At 35.1% G+C, this 18,857-nt stretch overlaps 1 protein-coding gene across 1 annotated transcript in view; it reads right to left on the bottom strand.

Moving 5' to 3' along the window:
- Positions 1-18,857, bottom strand: part of CNTNAP4 (contactin associated protein family member 4) — a 241,907-nt gene that overhangs the window by 45,995 nt on the left and 177,055 nt on the right. The window contains exons 13-15 of the mRNA XM_072818909.1: positions 18,048-18,245; positions 14,021-14,177; positions 8,764-8,891 (exon numbers count right to left, since the gene is read on the bottom strand). Of these exons, the coding sequence (XP_072675010.1) occupies positions 8,764-8,891; positions 14,021-14,177; positions 18,048-18,245 (483 nt within the window). The remainder of the gene's footprint in view (positions 1-8,763; positions 8,892-14,020; positions 14,178-18,047; positions 18,246-18,857) is intronic.

Genomic DNA, 18,857 nt, shown 5'->3' with positions numbered 1-18,857 from the left:
GTATATGTTTGCACATCATTTAATTGCTTATACAATCAAAAACTTATTCCTGTCTCTTACAAATAATTCAAGGCTATAGGTTTCTTGAGCTGTATATGATGGATCATTCTCATTCTTTCATAAACTGCTATTTATTGATTATCTTTCATGCAACAGGTAATGTACTAGGTGCCAGGAACACAGTAATAAATGAGCAATGGATCTGCTTTTGAGAGGCTCAAAAATAATTAAAAGCCAGTATGAAAAATAGATCTTTGTAATTTGTTCAACATTCTTTGAAAGTGTAAGACTAGGTCCTCTAGAGACCTACGGGAGGCTTCATGAGGAAAGGTTGGAAACTTGAGTGTGACAGCTTTCAGTAAAAGGCTTGGGGAAATTTGCAGATGAAGGAAAGCAAATGAAGGGGCAGTGGAGCCGATGCGATCAGCAGTCCGTGAATTTTCTTTCTGCTGCAGCACCTGCAGAAGTAGGGAAGGGTCTCTATAGATGTCCTCCTGATGAATGTCAAAAAACATTTAACCCTGTGTGTCAATAAAGGATGTCCACTCTTTCTTCTTAGCATTTGGAGAGAGTTCTGAAGACACTGCAAGCACAGCTGGCATGCTCTTTAGCTAATTTTTATAATGCTGAAGTTGAGGGATTGAATACCAGTCAAGAAGACTTTGGCTGGGACCTCAAAATAAGGATGTTCCCACTGCTTCGGGGGAGGAAGGAAAGTACATGGGTAAGCTCTCTCACTAGATACAACCTCTCTATTAATTAACCAGTAAAACTCAGATGTTTTCCTATGATTCTTTCCTTTGACTCTTCTGCCTCTCTAAAGTTAATATTAGTCAGAAACATATTCAGCAGGAATCTGAGTGTCTTGGACAATAACCATGCTACTAAAACCTTTCTTGTTTTATGAATTTATTTCTGGTATTTGTGAATTGAACAGTCGACATACAATGTTACATTAGTTTCAGGTGTACAACATAGAGATTTGACAATTCTATATTATGCTATGTTCACCTCAAGTGTAGCTACCATCGTTACCCAGCAAAACTATTACAATGCCATTGACTATATGCCCTATTCTGTCATTTTTGTTCCCATGATTTACTCATCCCATAATTAGAAGTCTGGTCCTCCCAGTTCCCTTTACCCATTTCACCATACCCTACCACCCTCTCCTCTGGCAACCACCATTTTGTTCTCTATAGTTATGGGTCTGTTTCTGTTTTTTGTTTTGTTTTTTTTTGTTTTGTTTTGTTTTTTGTTTTTTTAGATACCACATATAAGTGAAATCATATGGCATCTATCTATCTCAGTCTGAGTTATTTCACTTAGATAAAACCCTCTAGGTCCATCCGTGTTGTCACAAATGGCAAGATCTCATTCTTTTTCATAGCTGAGCAATAGTCAATTATATATATGGATATATATACTGAATATATAATATATACTGCACATATATTTTATATATATATATATATAAACATACACACATTGCACCTTCCTTATCTATCGATGGACGCATAGGTTGCTTGTATATCTTGCTTACTGTGAATAATGCTGCAATAAACATAGGGGTACATATGTCTTTTCAAATTAGTGTTTTCATTTTCTTTAGGCAAATACCCAGTAGTGTAATTACTGGATAATATGGTAATTCTATTTTTAATTTTTTGAGGAACCTCCATACTGTTGTGCACAGTGGTTGCACCAATGTACATTCCCACCAACAGTGTACAAGAGTTCCTCTTTTTCTCCACATCCTGGTCAACAGTTGGTATTTCTTCTCTTTGATACTAGCCATTCTGACAGGTGTAAAGCGATACCTCATTGGGTTTCTGATTTGCATTTCCTTGATGATTAGTGAAATTGAGCATCTTTTCATGTGTCTATTGGCCATCTTTATATGTCTTTTTTTTTTTTTAAGGGAGAAGAGAGCATGCACATGCAAGCAGGGGGAGGAAAGGCAGAGGGAGAGGGAGAGGGAGAGAGAAAATCTTAAGCACGCTCCAATACCTGCTGGAGCAAAGCCCAATGCAGGCCTCAATTTCACGACCCTGAGATCATGAATTGAGCCAAAATCAAGAGTCAGACACTTAACCCACTGAGCCATCCAGGTCCCCCAGTCATATTTAAGTCTTCTTTGGAAAAATGTCTATTCCGGTCCCCTGCCCATTTTTGATTGGATTATTTGGGTGGTTTTTGTGTGTGTGTGTGATTTTAGTTGTATAAGATTATTATATATTTTGGGCATTACCTCTCATCAGATATATCACTTGCAAATATCTTCTCCCATTCAGTGTATTGCCTTTTTATTTTGTTAATGGTTTTCTTTGCTGTGCAAGTGAAATAAGTCAGACTGAGATAGATAGACGCCATATGATTTCACTTATATGTGGTAAGTAAAAAGCTGTGCAAAAGCTTTTTATTTTGGTATAGTCTCAATAGTTTATTTTTACTTTTGTTTCCCTTGCCTGGGAAGACATATCTAGAAAAATGATGCTAAAACTGATATATAAGAGATTACTGCCTGTGTTTCTTTAAGAAGCTTTACTGTTTTAGGTCTCACATTCAGGTCTCTAATCCATTTTGAGTTTATTTTTATGTATGGTTTTAAGAAGTGGTCCAGTTTTCCCAACACTATTTGTTGAAGACATTGTCTTTTCCCCATTGAATATTTTGCCTCCTTTCTTGTAGATTGACTGTACAAGTGTGGGTTTATTTCTGGGTTCTCTATCCTGTCCCACCGATCTATTTTTGTGCCAATATCATACAGCTTTGATTACCTTTCTAGTATACTTGAAATCTGGGAATGTGATACCGCCCACTTTGTTCTTTGTCAAAATTGATTTGGCTATTTGGGGTCTTGTGGTTTAATACAAATTTTAGTATTATTAGTTCTAGTTCTATGAAAAATACAATTAGGATCATCATAGGCACTCCATTGAATCTGTAGATTGCTTTGGTATATGGATAGTTTAACAATATTAATTCTTTCAATCCATGAGCATGGTATGTATATCTTCATTTGTATGTGTTGTCAATTTTTTCATCACTGTCTTCTAGTTTTACGGTATTTTTTAAGTGAACTAATTTTTCAATTATGAAGTTTTCATCCTTTGTTAAAAAAATGTACCATTTTGATGACTGATGTTGATAATAAGAAAGGTTATCCATGTGTGTGGGCAGGGGATATATGAGCAATCTCTGTACTTTCCTTTCAGTTTTGTTATAAATTTAAAACTGCTCTTTAAAAAGTAAAAAACACCATAACTATTCATAATAGCAGTTGTTTTTTTCTTTTTTTCTTTTTTGCAGTCAGATGTACTGCAGGATCATTTACATGTAATAAAAATGATCCTTTCATTGGGGAGGAATTTTGACAAAAGCACAAAGCCATGAGACCACCACCACAGTCAAGATATAGAACACATCTTTCATCTGTTCCCCTTTGCAAAATTCCTATCACTTTGAAGCTGTTACAGAGATCCTTTTTGCTTCCATGTTTTTGTCTTTTCCAGAATACCTTAGACATTGAATCATCCAGTATGTAGTATTTTACATAAAGGCTCCTTTCACTTAGCATAAAGCATAAAGCACTTGAGATTCATCCATGCTGTTGCATGTACCAATATTCCATTTCTTTTTATTGTTTAGTAGTATTCCATTGTATAGTAAGGATATCCCACAGTAAAATGGGAAGTTTATTCATTCACTAGTTAATTGACATTTGAATGATCTGCAGTTTTAGGAGACTATGAATAGAGCCAATATAAACCTTTATATAAAGGTTTTTCATTTATCTTGTGTACCGAGGAATGGGATGGCTGGATCACATGGTAAATACGTATTTAACCTGTTAAAAAAAAAACCTGCCAAACTATTTTTCAAAATGGCTCTAACATTTTGTATTTGTACCAGCAATGAGAGTTCCAGTTACTCTGCATCTTCACCAGCACTTGGTATTTTTTTAAATTAATTTTAATCATTTTAATGGTTATATATTGATATCTCATTGTGGTATTGTTTTACATTTTCCTAATGACTAAGGATATTGAGAATCTTTTTATGTGTTTTTTGAAATCTGTATATTTTCTCTGATGAAGTGTATGTGCAAATGTTTTGCCCATTTCTTAATTTGAATTTTTTTCTTATTATTGACCTGAGAGAGTTCTTCTGCCTATATCCTAGACACTAGCCTTTATCATATATTGGTATATATATGATATACTAAAATATATATATATATATATATATATGTGTGTGTGTATACCTATTTACATATTTATTTTAGTGAAAGAAAGACAGCTGAGCAGAGGGAGCAGCAGAGGGAGAGAATCTTAATCAGGTTCCCTGCTAAGAGCAGAGCCCAACTCAGGGCTCAATCCCAAGATCCTGAGATCATAACTTGACTTGAAATCAATAGTCAGACTTAACCGATTGAGCCTGCCAGGTGCCCCTCAGATATTTATTTTGTAAATATTTTTTCCCAGTGTATGCATTTTATTTTCATTTTCTTAACAATGTCATTTTAAAAGCAGTTTTTAAATTTGCTGAAACTCTATCATTTTTAACAATTTTATGTATCATGCTTTTGGTGTTGTATCTAAAATATCTATGCCTAACCCACAATCACTAAGATTTTTTTCTTATATTAAAGTATGTTATAGTTTGTGGGTTTACATTCAAGTATATGGTTAATTTTGAATTATTTTTTGTATGCAGTTTGAAGTATGGGTTGAGAGTTTTATTGGTTTTTGTTTTTTTCAAATGGGTTCTCATTATTTCAGCACTATTTCTTGAAATGGACTATTTTTTTCTCCATTGAGTTGCTCTGGCAACTTCTTAAAAAACCAATATATTCTAGGCTCTCTATTCTGTTCTATCAATCTATTTCTCTATCTTGATGTTAGTCTCACATTGTTTTAAATTCTGTAGTTTTGTAATATGTCTTACAATCAGTAGTATCAGTCTCAAACTTTGTTTGTTTTATTTTTCAAAATGTTTTAGTCTAGTTTCTTTGCTTTCTACACATGTTTTAGAATAAGCTTGCTGATTTCTGCTGAAAAAAAAGGAAAAAGAAAAACACTTATTGGGTCTTGATTGGGATTGTACTGAATGTATATCAATTTTTTAAAAACCAACAACAATATCAAACCTTTTAATCCGCAACTATCATATATTTTTTTAAGATTTTATTTATTTATTCATGATAGACATAGAGAGAGAGAGGCAGAGACACAGGCAGAGGGAGAAGCAGGGTCCATGCTGGGAGCCCGACGCAGGACTCGATCCCGGGACTCCAGGACCACACCCCGGGCCAAAGGCATGTGCTAAACTGCTGAGCCACCCAGAATCCCCAACTATCATATTTTCATTTAGTTCTTCTTTAATGATTTCTCATCAGTGTTATGTAATTTTATATTTATGCCAAAGTATTTTTTGGTGCTACTCTAAAAGGTACTTTTAAATTTCAACTTAGAGTTTTTATTAAGAAAATACAGAAATAAGGGGCACCTGGGGGTGGCTCAGTTGGTTAAGCATCTGCCTTCAGCTCAGATCATGATCTGGGGCTCCTGGGATTGAGCCTCGCATCCCACTTCCTATTCAGGGAGGAGTCTGCTTCTCTCTCTTTCCCCTCTCTTCCCCATCACTCTTTCTCTCTCTCTCCTTCAAATAAATAAATAAATGATAAGAAAATACAGAAATATAATTTATTTTTGAATATTGACCTTGCATCCTATGACTATGCTAAATTCACTTTAAAAAAAAGAAATTCTTACAAATGTCCTACCTAGAAATCGGTATTATTTATAAATAGAACATTTTATATCTTCCTTTCTGATATACATGCCTTGAATTCCTTCTCTTACTGCATGTGCTAGGACTAGAAGTATGATGTTAGATAGATGAGAGTAGGCCTCCCTTTCTTGATCCTCATCTGAGAGGGAAAGCATTTCTAGTCTTTGATTATTTGATATTAGCTGTCAGATTTTCATGGGTGTCTGTTAAAACACTAAGGATGCTCTCTTTAGTTCCTACTTTGGCTTTTATCATAAGAAGAATGTTGAATTTTGCTATTAACTTTTCACATATATTTTTAAGAAATTCATTTCCATATTCATAAGTAAATAAATTTATTAAGAACAATGATATTTACTAATTTTTGTGTCTGCAGCACAACTTTAACAGTGGCTTTATCACTCATATCTGCTGTGCTTTAGGCTGAACACCTAACAATGTTATCTATGACTTCTGACATTGCACAATAATAGCAGCAGTCCCATGGGATTTCATAATCACCTGCATTTGATACAAAGATTAAAGAAGAACTTAGAAAAAGACAGCATTAATTAATTAGGGCTAGGCTCATATTTGGGACTAGTAGTTCTCATACTCATTTTTGTTTATTTGTCCTGCTTTCTCCAGGCTTCTGTCTTCTTTCCTACAAAAATATGGCTAGATAAAAAATTTTCAACATGTTTGTGTGAGAAAACCTAAATGTCATTTTTTTTTCAATTCTCATCTTTCCATTTTTCTCTCAAAGAAAATCTAAAACTTCTTTGTTTCAGTGAAGGTTACTAGCATCCTGACTGCCTCAATCAATGGTCCTACTGACTTTATTTAGATTAGAAAGCTAGAGATCAACCTCACACCCCCTCAACCTTAACTCCCATCTAGATCATACCCAATTTCCCTCTTTATGTGAGTCCCTTCCTTATACATCATGCCACTGTCTGGTTCAAGTCCTAATCATTTTCCCTTGTCTTGTATCAAAAGTGACTTTTTTGGTCTTTAGATTTATATCTTGTCTTCATGCTTTCAGTTGGATCATGAAGATTAAGCTATTTCTCAGCCTTAAATTATTCAATGTTCAGGTCCTAGTGGCCTTCAGGATAGTTAGGAAAGTTTCCATATACCTTTCTTCTGCTTACAAGGCCCACTGTGCATGATTCTATATCTGGAAGCCTCATAGCTACAGTCTATCTCATTTGGAAAGAAAAAAATGTGCCTAGGGTACAGATCATTGTGGGTGCAGATTTCCCATACAGAAAAAAAAAGGGGCATTCATTGTTCTGTAGCCATTGCTCTTCTGATTGAGAAAATAAGAAAGAGCCCTCCATGAAGAGAATAGTCCTATGACATGTGAGGATGAGCCTCAAGCCAAAATATAGATGTTTAAGACAAGGCCAAAGAAACTCTCAATTACTGTTTCATTAATAAGTCAGAAATTATTTAGCAGGTCTCTAAATACTTAAACTATTTGTAAATCCATACACCTCTGCATCCCCATGGTCACAAAAGTTTAATGTTCTGGTTCCTCAGCCTCAGCACTATTGACATTTTGGATCAGATCATTCTTTGTTGCAGAGGGCAGTCTTGCACATTGTAGGATATTTAGCAGCACTCCTGACGTCTGCCTCTAGAAGCCAGAAGCATTCAACCCCCAACAATTGTGACAGCCAAAAATGTCTCCCAGTATTGCCAAATGTCCACTGATGGAAAAACTGCTTTGCATGGAGAATCACTGCTTTAAGTGAAAAGGTGCTCTGTGTGTTTAAGTTCATGGCAGGAAGTGTGTAAGAAAGAAGCCCTAAGGACGAGTGGTAGTGACCTCAGTCAATGAAGAAATGAAGACACTTCCCCAGGGATTGTGGCAAATGGAATAAGGGGGAAGGAGGAAGCCAGGCTGGGTCCCTGCAGGGTTAATATCAGAGCCAGCAGTGAAAACTGAGTGTGACGTGTACAACAATTTTCTATAGTCACAAAATCATTGTACTCCCCTGGATGCATCCTGAGTTTACAACCTCATCTCTTTGCACATAATTTTTCTCTCCAAGCAATATCCTATGTCATCTTCATGTGATTGTGTGAGGCCTACTGGCAGAACAGGAAGTAGAGATGCTAAAGATTAGGGATGGTAGGTAGAATGGCAGACAGTCTTTTACAAGTATATATAAATTTTTATAGGCCAGTATCATCTTTGCTTTTTAACTAAGCAACTTCTGCTATGTATCTCCATAAATCCACTGCATTGTTAGGTCATCTCTTATCTCTGCCTATGTTGAGCCCCTAGAATAAAATTTTATTTTAGGGTATACTTTTAACGTAAATAAATGTTTCTCCCATTTCCATTTTAAGTCCTGGAAATAAAGCATAAATAATTAATGCCTCAGGCTCCATATGTATGAATACATATGTTCATTTCATTCCCTGCTGAAAATAAATGTTTTCTGTGAAACTATATTTGAATTTTAAAATTCTGGTTTAGGGTCTTAATATATTGAATACACAAAACAGCATGTGCCATTGATTTAGAGTAAACACACAGACACACAAACTGGAAAAAAATGAGATTAAAAGTTGAAATATGCTTTATAAAACTGGCATTTGATTCTATTGATGCTCTAATTTCACCACAGGCCCAACAGTAGAAAATTCACATACATTCTTTACAATTTTATGAAGCACTGAGGCTTTCCTATATGGATAATGGCATGTAGAAATGTAGGAATGCTGGGATATGTTTATAAACCCATCAAATTGAGATGCCCAGTGGTTTCTTTTCTCTTTAAATCTGAACAAACCTTGGCATCAAGCATTTATTACAGGGTTTTGCACTTTATAGGGTACATTATTTGTTGGCTGACCAAAAGAATTACTTCAGACACTGCTCATGCGTTTTCACGACAGAAGTGTGATTAATTATTATATGATAGAAACAAGATTCTTCCTCAGCAATATTTTTAACCCACTGCCACTACTTACTATCTCCTCGGCAGAGTAGAGGCCCAAGTTTATAAGCTGCTTCCGAGTGCGGTCGACCTGTGTCCGTAACCACTATCTTCCTTACTGGCAGATGTTCCTTATAAGAAAGGAATCCAGTGTCATTGGTCCTAAAAAACAGGAACAACAAAATTTTTTAAATTACTCTGATTAACATAAAAATAAAACAAACGATAGTCCTTATTGCGTTTCTTTTTTTTTAAGATTTTATTTATTTATCCATGAGAGACACAGAAAGAGAGAGAGGCAGAGACACAAGCAGAAGGAGAAGCAGGCTCCATGCAGGGAGCCCAACGTGGGACTCGATCCTGGGACTCCAGGATCACACCCTGGGCCGAAGGCTAAACCCTGAGCCACCCAGCGATCCCACCTTATTGCATTTCAAAGCCAAGATATTGAGCTAATCTTGCACATACAAAAGAGCAAGGATCAAATTGCTCATTTGAGCATATGAAAACATGGCCACATATTAATGTCTCCTGTAGACTGAGTATAGTTGGTGATTTTAAAATTCAGTTGACCAGTTTCTTTGTTTTAAGTAGAATGGTTATAGAGAGGTGATCATTTCATAATGTATATAAGTATCAAACCACTAGGTTGTACTCCTGAAACTAATATAATATTGTATGTCAATTAAAATTCAGTAACAAAAAAGGAATAGAAAATAAATACACACAAATAAATGATTAATTACATTTAGTATAATGACTGATTCTGTGTTTTTAGATCTACCAATTTCATATTTGTTTTATTTTTTCCCATAGGATTTCTTGTATTTCTGCTCCCTCTTTTGTACTTCTCTTGGTTTGCTCCATATTTCCTTGTATCCAATTTTATTTTTTATTCACTTTTTAGCTAAATGTCTGTTTATAGTATTTTAATATTTGCTTTACGGATCCTTACATAATGCATTTTTAATTCATCCACTTTAGTTTGATTTTATGTTATATTACTTAATACAAAATCTTAAAAGCTTACTACAGGATAATATGTTTAACTTTCCCTGCCCCTGCTTTCCCCCTCCACATACCTGTTCCTGTGTTATTGCTGTCATATATTTTAAATCTAGAGGTCATAAATGTTGTAATTAAACAGCAAATCTTAATTTTTAATTAAAAAAGAATTATTAATTCTTAATTAATTCTTAATTATTATTAATTATTTTATTATTAATTATTAATTAAAAAGAATTATTAAAAAAGAATTTAAAACCTTGCTTTTGTATTTATTGACATATTCATGATCTCCAGTGTTTGTCATTCCTTCCTGAAGACCTGAGTTTTCATCTGGACTTATTTCTTTTTAGCTTGTAGGATTTCTGTTAGTATTTCATACATTACTGTCCTGTTGGCAACAAATACGGCATTTGTTTAATTTGAAAAGAACTTTATTTTATCTTCATTTTTTCTTTTTACCTTCATTTTTGAAATACCTATTTGTTTAATATAGAATTCTAGGTTGACATTGCTTTCTCTTTTATTTAGCACATTAAAGATACCATCCCATTGTCTTCTGACCTGTGCTTCTGATGAGAAGTCACCTTCATTTATATCTTTGTTCCCCTGAATGGGGATCCCACCAGATCTATACAACCTGGATGCTTTTAAAATATTTATTTTGATCATTGTTTTTTTTTTTTAAAGCAATTTGAACAATTAGCCAAGGTGTGTTTTCTCTGTTTTTCATTCTGCTCCAGATCCTCTGAATTTCCGGCATCTGTACACTGATGTATTACTATCTACTGTGGCATAACAAATTATCCTAAAACTCAGTGACTTAAAACAATATTTATGATCTATAGTTTCTGTGTGTCAAGAATTTGGGCATAGCTGAACAGGATACTCTGGCTCAGAGTCCCTCCTGGGCTACAACCAAAGTGTTGGCAACAACTGCAGTTGTCTCAGTGCTTGACAGGGGAAGGATCTGCTTCCAAGCTCACTCAAGTGGTTGGTTGTTGGCGGTAGTCTCTTCCTTGCCAGCGGATGGACTGAGGGCCTTGGATATTCACTGGCTGTTGGCTGATGGTCATCCTCAATTCCTTGCCACATGGGCCTCTCCCCAGGACAGCTGGCACAATGTGGCAGATTGCTTTATCGAAATAAGAGTCAGAGAAAGAGTTGCAAGGAAATCAGAAGTCATGGTCTCTTGTAACCTAATCTCAGAAGTGACTCACATCCCTTTTATCATATTCTATTTATTTGAAGCAAGTCACAAGGTCCAGGTGACACTCATGGGGAGGTTATTACACAGTGGTGTGAATAATAGGCAGTGTGGATCATGGAGGGCATCTTGGAGACTTGCTACCACAGATGTTTTTTAAACAAATTTCAGAAATTTCCAGCCATTGTTTCTTCAAATAGTTTTTGCCTCATTTTACTTATCCTTCAGGGACTCCAATTTCTTGCCTGTTAAATCACTTGCAATCTACAAAGGTTCTGTTAATTTTTCTTCCAATCTCCACCAAACCTAACCACCATGTTCTTCATATTAAATTATCTTGATTAAGTTATCTTTGGGTTCATTAAAGATTTCTTCTGCTAGATCTTATATTCAAACTGTCCACTGAAGTTTTCATTTCAGATGTTGTGCTTTCCTATTCCAATATTTACTTGCTTCTTGAAAATACAGTTCTCATTTATCTGCTCAGTCTCTTCACTCCTAGTGGTTATTTTACCTTTAAGTCTTCAAGCATGTTTATAATAGTTGCTTTAAAGTTTTTGCTCACTAGTCAAACATCAGTGTTCCAGGGTTTATTTCTAATAATGACTATTATTTTTCTTTTCTTTTTTTTAATGACTTATTTTTCTTGACTTTGGGTCAAATTTACTTTTTTGGAATATGTAACAATTGTTATAATATTCTGAATATTATGGGTGATACACCGTAGAGACTCTGGATTCTGTTATCATTCCCTTAGGACTTCCTTTTTGTTTTCACAGACAGCTAAATCACAGTCTTATCACAATAAGTTGTGGAGGTTTGGTTTTGTACTCCCTTAGGTGGGCCGGCATCAGTTCTGTTCTTAGTTTTCAATCATATTCAGTTCTGGTGACACGGTCTTTACTGTGAAGACATGGGCCTTCTGTCATTGCTATAGAAAGCTAAGGATAACACCCAGTGTTAGTAAATTGAACACCAATAAAAAATAAATTAAAAAAAAAAAAAAAAACCAACAAAACAAAACAAAAAAAAATAAAAAAAAATAAAAAAAAAAAGAAAGCTAAGGAGTTTACAAGCCCGTCTCAATTAGTGAGACTTAAACTCCAAATTCTGTCTCCCCTCTGGTAATAGCCACTGAAATGTTTCTAGAACTTGTTCAGTTTTCCAGCTGCAGCTGTCTGTTTGATTCCTAGAAACCTCCCCTGTGTATGTGCATTTCGGGGCAGCCAAGGATCAGAATGGAGTTGGTGGAGCGACCTCCATCCAGCTAGCTTTCTTTCTGCAATTTCCACTCCCGCATCAAATTTAAGTCACTTCGGCAGCCCCAAACTCTGTCCTCTGAAATCTCAAGCCAAAAAAATGCCAAAAAAATCTAGTATCCCCTCAGCATCCTAACCACTTCATGGCATATGGTCTGGTCAGTGCCCTCATGGGAAAAGGCATGTAAACACTATCTCATCCACTTGGATTCCCTTCTTTCAAGGGTCAAGGTCCTCCAGCCCTGACAGTTTCTAGCTGTACTTGGTTGTTCCTAATTTTCTTCAAGTAGGTGTTTTTATAAATACATCTCCTGGGATTATAAAGGTATCTGAGGAAGGTTAGCTCTATGCAACCTACTTCACCATGGGCAGAATGTAATATACGAGTTTCAAAATCTTATTTTTAAACATTATGATGAATAATATGTTATAAAGGCACTGGAAAATTATTGGTGATTACGTTATTTTTTCCCCTGTTAAGCACTGCTATTAACATTTTATGTGCATTTTAAAATACACTATTATTGTGTAGGCATGTGTGTGTGTGTGTGTGTGTGAAGGCAGTGAAAAAAGAGTGCCCTGCAAAGGAAGTAGATATTTTGAAAAATTAGAGCTCGAGCAAGTAACACAGTTTTCTTCATACCAAACATGTAACACTAAAAGTATAATCATGACTCCATATAGCTACCTCCTTTTAGGGTATTCTAAACGAATCTGTCTTTTTAATATAATATAGCCCTGATGTTTGCCAAGTAAATACATAAGAGTATATAAATTCAAAACATGAGCTCAATTAACATCAGACTATGTTACTGAAATTAAGTACATTCTGTAACCAAATCAATCATATTTACAGCCAGACTGATGATTAGTATTTTTAAAAATAATTCTTATGTACAGATCCAGTTGCTTAGTGATGTAAGATATGCATATGGTATGTTGAAGTGTGAAGAGGAAAGTTGAGAAACATTTCACTGCACAAATAAATAAAACCAATGTACATTTCAATTCTAATCTCAAACATAATATCTTTTTTAACTTTTCAAAGGCAAACATATACATAAGACTTCTCTTATACTTAAAATAATATTTCAGGCTCAGTTTTCAAATCCCTAAATGTCTTAGACTTCCTTTTTAAAGATATGATAAATAGAGGGGCACCTGGGTGGCTCAGTTGGTTAAGTGTCTGCCTTCGGCTTAGGTCATGATCTCAGGGTTCTGGGATGGAGCCCAGAGTCGAGTTGGGGTTCTGTGCTAGCAAGGAATCTGCTTATCCCTCTCCCTCTGCCCCTCCCCACCTTGTGCTCTCTCTCAGTCTCAAATAAATAAAATCTTTTTTAAAAAGATATAAATAGAATATTAATTCTTTGTGGCATGGTTTGTCCTTAAAAAATGTTCAAATAATTGTAAGAAATTCCAAGTTTACATGTTTAAAGGTTTTATAGGCAGATTATTGAAAAAATGTACTTTAGTAATTGATGGCTATAAATATATTTTGAGAATAATAGAATTCTTAATTACATTTATTTTTAAAGAGAATGATAACTGACTTACAATGAAGAGGAAACATGAAACAAATGCTTCTATTCATCCTAGTACAAAAATAAAATGTAATGATTTATGATCCATTACCAAAAAATTCAAATAAAAAAATATTGGTCTTAACATTTAGGATTCAGATTGATTGTAAAAGATTTCATCAAAACATACCTTTATCTAATTCTTCACTGTACTAATTTGTTCAGTATCTGCCTCACTATACTATATGTTCTGAGTGAGTCATTTTTAAAAACAAATTTTATTTTTCATAAGGAAATCACCATTCATTTCGGTCAGCATCACAGTTGCAATAATACTGAGAATCAATGCAGTTTCCTTCTAACCCACAAGTACATTTTTGAGGATCAGGCAAAGAACCTCCCCAGTATGTTTGTGTTTCATTGGTTCTTCCGACCCACCAACTCAGAGGGCTTCCATCTGAAAGACAAATGAGAGAAATGTGATATCTGCTCTATACCTCATAGCCTTCCATCCCAGGTCATTCCCTTCCTTCCCAAATCATTCAAAAGAGTAAGTAAGAGGAGAAAAAAGAAGACTGATTGATATAGGGATATTCCAAACATGCCTATTAATGGCATTGCCTTAAGAAGGGTTTTAAAATATGTATTTTATTATTTAATCTTAAATGGTCAATAGATTCTTTAAGTAGGAAAGAAACTAGTAGTTCCTACTTAATTCAGGCATGATACTTGATGTTCTGAGAGCAGTTCACATATGTAATTTCTTTAAAAACAATTTTTTGAAATAAGAAGACATCAAAATATAAATCATAGTAATTTACACATCAGGAAAAAAAACTTCATTTGAGATCATGAAATGCCCATTAAAACATTATAGAATGTTATGGAAAGTCTGTGATTTATCTCAATATATTTATTGGCTGAAAACATATTAGTTGTTTATTAAACATCAGGCATGGTATGGCACTCCCTTGTTATGATTTAAGATCTATTTGGAAGTATGTATTTTTTTTCTTCTATTTAATGTCTTGGCTATTTATTTGAAGACTATAGAAATAACACTGAAAGATCTTATGCCTGAGCAAATACTACACTCAAAAACAAAATTTCCCTTAGCCAAATGCATTTCTTTCTATGATGAATGTTCAGCTTCCAGCTCCTTCTCAGAGTTACGGCTAAACATGATGCCAAAGAACTAGAGCAAAGAATAGACATTCAGGTGAGGAATGCAGGCCATCTATCTTCGAAAAAACAATAGATAGAGAGGAAAAATCATAGTCATTTGAGAATCAGGGCATGAGAAGAATGTGACAGCAAATCAGTCAGCTCCTCAAAGGTATTAGATCATTTTTCTATTGACTTGGAAAACTTTTAAGTTATTGAGCCCAACTGAAAATCTGGGACTTTTATTAATTTCTCCTTTACTTATAAATGCCAAAGCTTATAATGACTTACTATTAGGTGGGACCTCTACTATGCCAACAGACTCTCTCCCAGTGTTACTATACATACCAGCCCATACCATGCCAGAACTTCGAGTTAATTGGAAATCTTCGAGTCTTTGTGTATGGACAAAGACATTAAAGTCAAGATTTTTCATCTTTTTTTTTATATTGCATAATAAACTCATCAACAGATGGTGAAATCACCTTGAAACATTTAACAGATATTTTTCAACATACTGCTTAAAACATTATGCGTTCATAGATTTAAAATAAAATAAATTATTCCTAAATATTGAATAATATTGTCACTTTTAAATTTCCATCTTCTCTATAAAATAGAAACCACTGAATGTTTTAAAGGTACCAAGTACATTTGGTTCCCTTTAAGAGTTCTTGAAGTGTCCTAAAGAATTTAGGTAAGTATAAGAAAGAATGAAGAAAATCATGAGACATTTTTTAAGTTAAAAATTAAAATTATAAAATATCAGAGATCAGGGTCAGACATTCTACTTCCTGTAGTTAAAATTCCAAATGACATGAGTATCTACATTGGTCATCTGTCCAATGTGCTGAGTCACAGCTCCACAGCTTGCAGAAAATGTATTTACATACACATCCCACCTTATTCATCCATGATAATGGCACCATTATTACTTAAAACTGCTAGATGTTCAAGATTTGAAACTGTAAATTAAACTGGCCTGACACCTCCTTCCTGTTCTTTTCCATGTATCTCTTATTGTGAACTCAACATCTAAATTGTTCTCTCTCTCTTTTCTAAATCAAGTTCATTCCACATGAACTCTAGGGTTATGAACCTTAGGAAAATCTGTGTATTTAATAATTATCATCATTTCTTGTTCTACAGCCTTCTAGGAGTTAATTTTCTTTACTAGTGGCTCTCAAGCCTGGCTGGAACATCTGGGGAGTCTCAGCAAAAGATGGGTACCACTGGCCATGAAGGTAGGGGTTCCTTCATTCTCTGTATTGTCTGTCCTCTTTGGGTGGTGTTTGCTTATTAACTCTGTGGGGATTTTGTTTGCTGGTTCTTTCAGAGTTTGGTTCATTTGTGACTTTGCTGTTTGTCTTCCTTTTTGTCTTTCTTTTCTAGTTAAGCAGTTCCACTCATTTTGTTGCATTCTATTCATTTATCTTTCTATAATTAAGGTTCTCATTCTTCTTAGAATCCAATTCCATATTTGCTTATCTATATTCTTAGATTCCAAGATCAATATTTAGCAACAATGAACAACTGAACCATCGGTTGCATATTAACTGCTATGTTAACTACAACCGTGATGTACCAGAGAGCTGGGAAGACAGAAGCTCACTTCAGGCACTTTATATGTGTTGTGTTGTGCCACCCAATCACCACCACATCCCATTACTGGCCCCATGTCGTAGAAGAGAGAGCAAAGGTTGATAAAGACTCATCTATCCAAGCTCTATACTTAATCAATGAGAACCCAAGAATTTGAACTTACATCTTTCCCTGCCTTTAAATCCTATGCTCTTTGCACTACAAACTATCTGATGGTCATTCACAAATAGGATTGAGGTTTCAGGAGGTAAGACTGAGGGAAGACCAGAAAGATGAAAGGGTTGGTGGGGGTAAAGGTCAAATGAGAACCTTCTGAAATAGGAGAAGGAGGTAGAAAAGGAGGAGGAAGGTGTGTGAAGCCAGGCATAAGGAAGAGAATAATCTGGTTGTACTACATGGATGGAGAATAAGTAAAAGAGGTGCTTCACTAGAAATGACAAGTTCAAGTGCCATCCCAAAATGCTTAATCCAGATGACATATGATATTCATATATGAAATGCAGGTCTTTTAAAACTCTTGTCATGCTATCCAGACCTCTCGTAAGATAACAAACAGGGGTAAACATTCACCAATGACTTTATAATACAGATGTCTTAGAATCTTCTCTAATTTCTAAAGAGAAATATACCTTGATATTGCTGCTAGAAAATAGTGTGTTGTGGGGTGGCATGAAAGTTGCATAAGCAGGGTGGGTTGAGCACATGCACTTCTGACATCCAGATGGAAGAGTCTGTTTTGGACAGACAATGAAGAGGAAGACATGGCAAAATGTCACGATGGTGGCAGTGTTTCTGAGTGGTTAATTCCCTTCATAAAGACTAACATTTTAGAGTGCATCTTGGATGGGGAGAAGGAATGGAAAGATGCCTCCAGGAGGCCAGGTGGAAGGCTCCTGTAGTAATTCCAGAAATGCTCCATTAAGGCCCACACCAAGGCGAAGCTGGTGGGACCCAAGATATTGTCACCTAACCAGATATTGTAAAGAGAAAACAAAACTAAAAACAGAATTTAAGAGTCATAAAAAGTAGAATAAAAGATTAAAAAAGGTTTTCTGATTCCTACTTATCCTACTGAATAAACTGTTTTCAGCAGCCTCTTCTAATTTTCAATTTTACCCAGAGGCTAACCGCCAACAATCCATGAAAAAGAGTCACACAGAATAGTCACTTTCAGAAAAGTAAGTCATATTTTCATTAGCTCTTTTCCATGACAAGACAAACCACATGCATCGGTTGCCCTTTATAAGGGATAAACACTGAGCATTCACTGAGGATCAGAATGGAGTCCTTTTCTGTAGAGTTATCTGATTAAGGCCAGGAAGAGACTCCGAAGGCAATCAAAGCTTTGAACAAAGCTCAGCGTAAATTGACCTTGTTCTTTTCTTCAGGCAAAAGCATCGCTGTGACTTCCAGACTGTGACCTGTTTGCTAAGTATACAGGGGACATACACTCTCAGTGGCTAAGTGCCACTACCTTGGCATAATTAAAATCCCCAGGAGCTGGTTAAGTAAAGTGCACTGTGCAATATGCACAGCAGGCCAGATGCCTCAGTTTCCTTACCTTGTTTATTGACAAGTCGTGACTTCTTGCAGTAGTAGGTAAGCTCCTGTTCACAGTGCTCGGCAAGGTTAATTGTGGCCTGGAGCTGCTCCATGCTGGCCACATACTCGAAAAACCCAGCATATGGGTTCTCTGGGTTAGTATTTCTGACTCTTGTTAAGTCAGAGCCATTGTGCTGTATGACGGTCCATGCAGTTTCTTGTATGCAGAAATGGGGAAGAAAGAGAGGAGACCATCACTAGTCTGCAAAAGTTAAAATAAATAAAGAAAATCAAAATCACCTTTTATCTGAGTCAAATTTTTCTAGTCATCAAACCTCTCTGAGAGGTAGAATCAACACAAATGGATTCTTAAAATTTTTAAATTATGGTAATTCTTTAAATTAATTATGGTAATTATGGTGATTCTTTTCCCTGAAGTTTATACAATTGCCATGCATTTGCAGTGATTTTATTTTACTTTTTAAGATAATTTAACCAGGAAATGTCTATGGTGAAAAATATTAAGAAAACTAATTATTAGAATTTGTGACACATTTCAATTCATCGAATCCAATATTCGACTGTCTAAAGATGCATCATGATTTTATTTTATCTTATAAAAGAAAAAACATAGCTGCCTGTTATAATTATAAAACGTTGATTGTTGACACACTTTGATTTCAGAGATGTTACAATGTGAAAAAAAGGTGTATCTTTGAATTTCTAAAGTATTTTAAGTCACATAATGTAAGCAATGACTTTTCTACTCTTAAAAAATCATTCCTGTTACCAGCAAAAGGAAAGTCAAATTTTTATGGCCTATATATAT

The sequence above is a fragment of the Canis lupus genome, chromosome 3, assembly GCF_048164855.1.
Source record: "Canis lupus baileyi chromosome 3, mCanLup2.hap1, whole genome shotgun sequence".
NCBI lineage: Eukaryota > Metazoa > Chordata > Mammalia > Carnivora > Canidae > Canis > Canis lupus.
The sequence above is the reverse complement of the archived record's forward strand: the minus strand, read 5'-3'. Positions and strand labels throughout refer to the sequence as shown.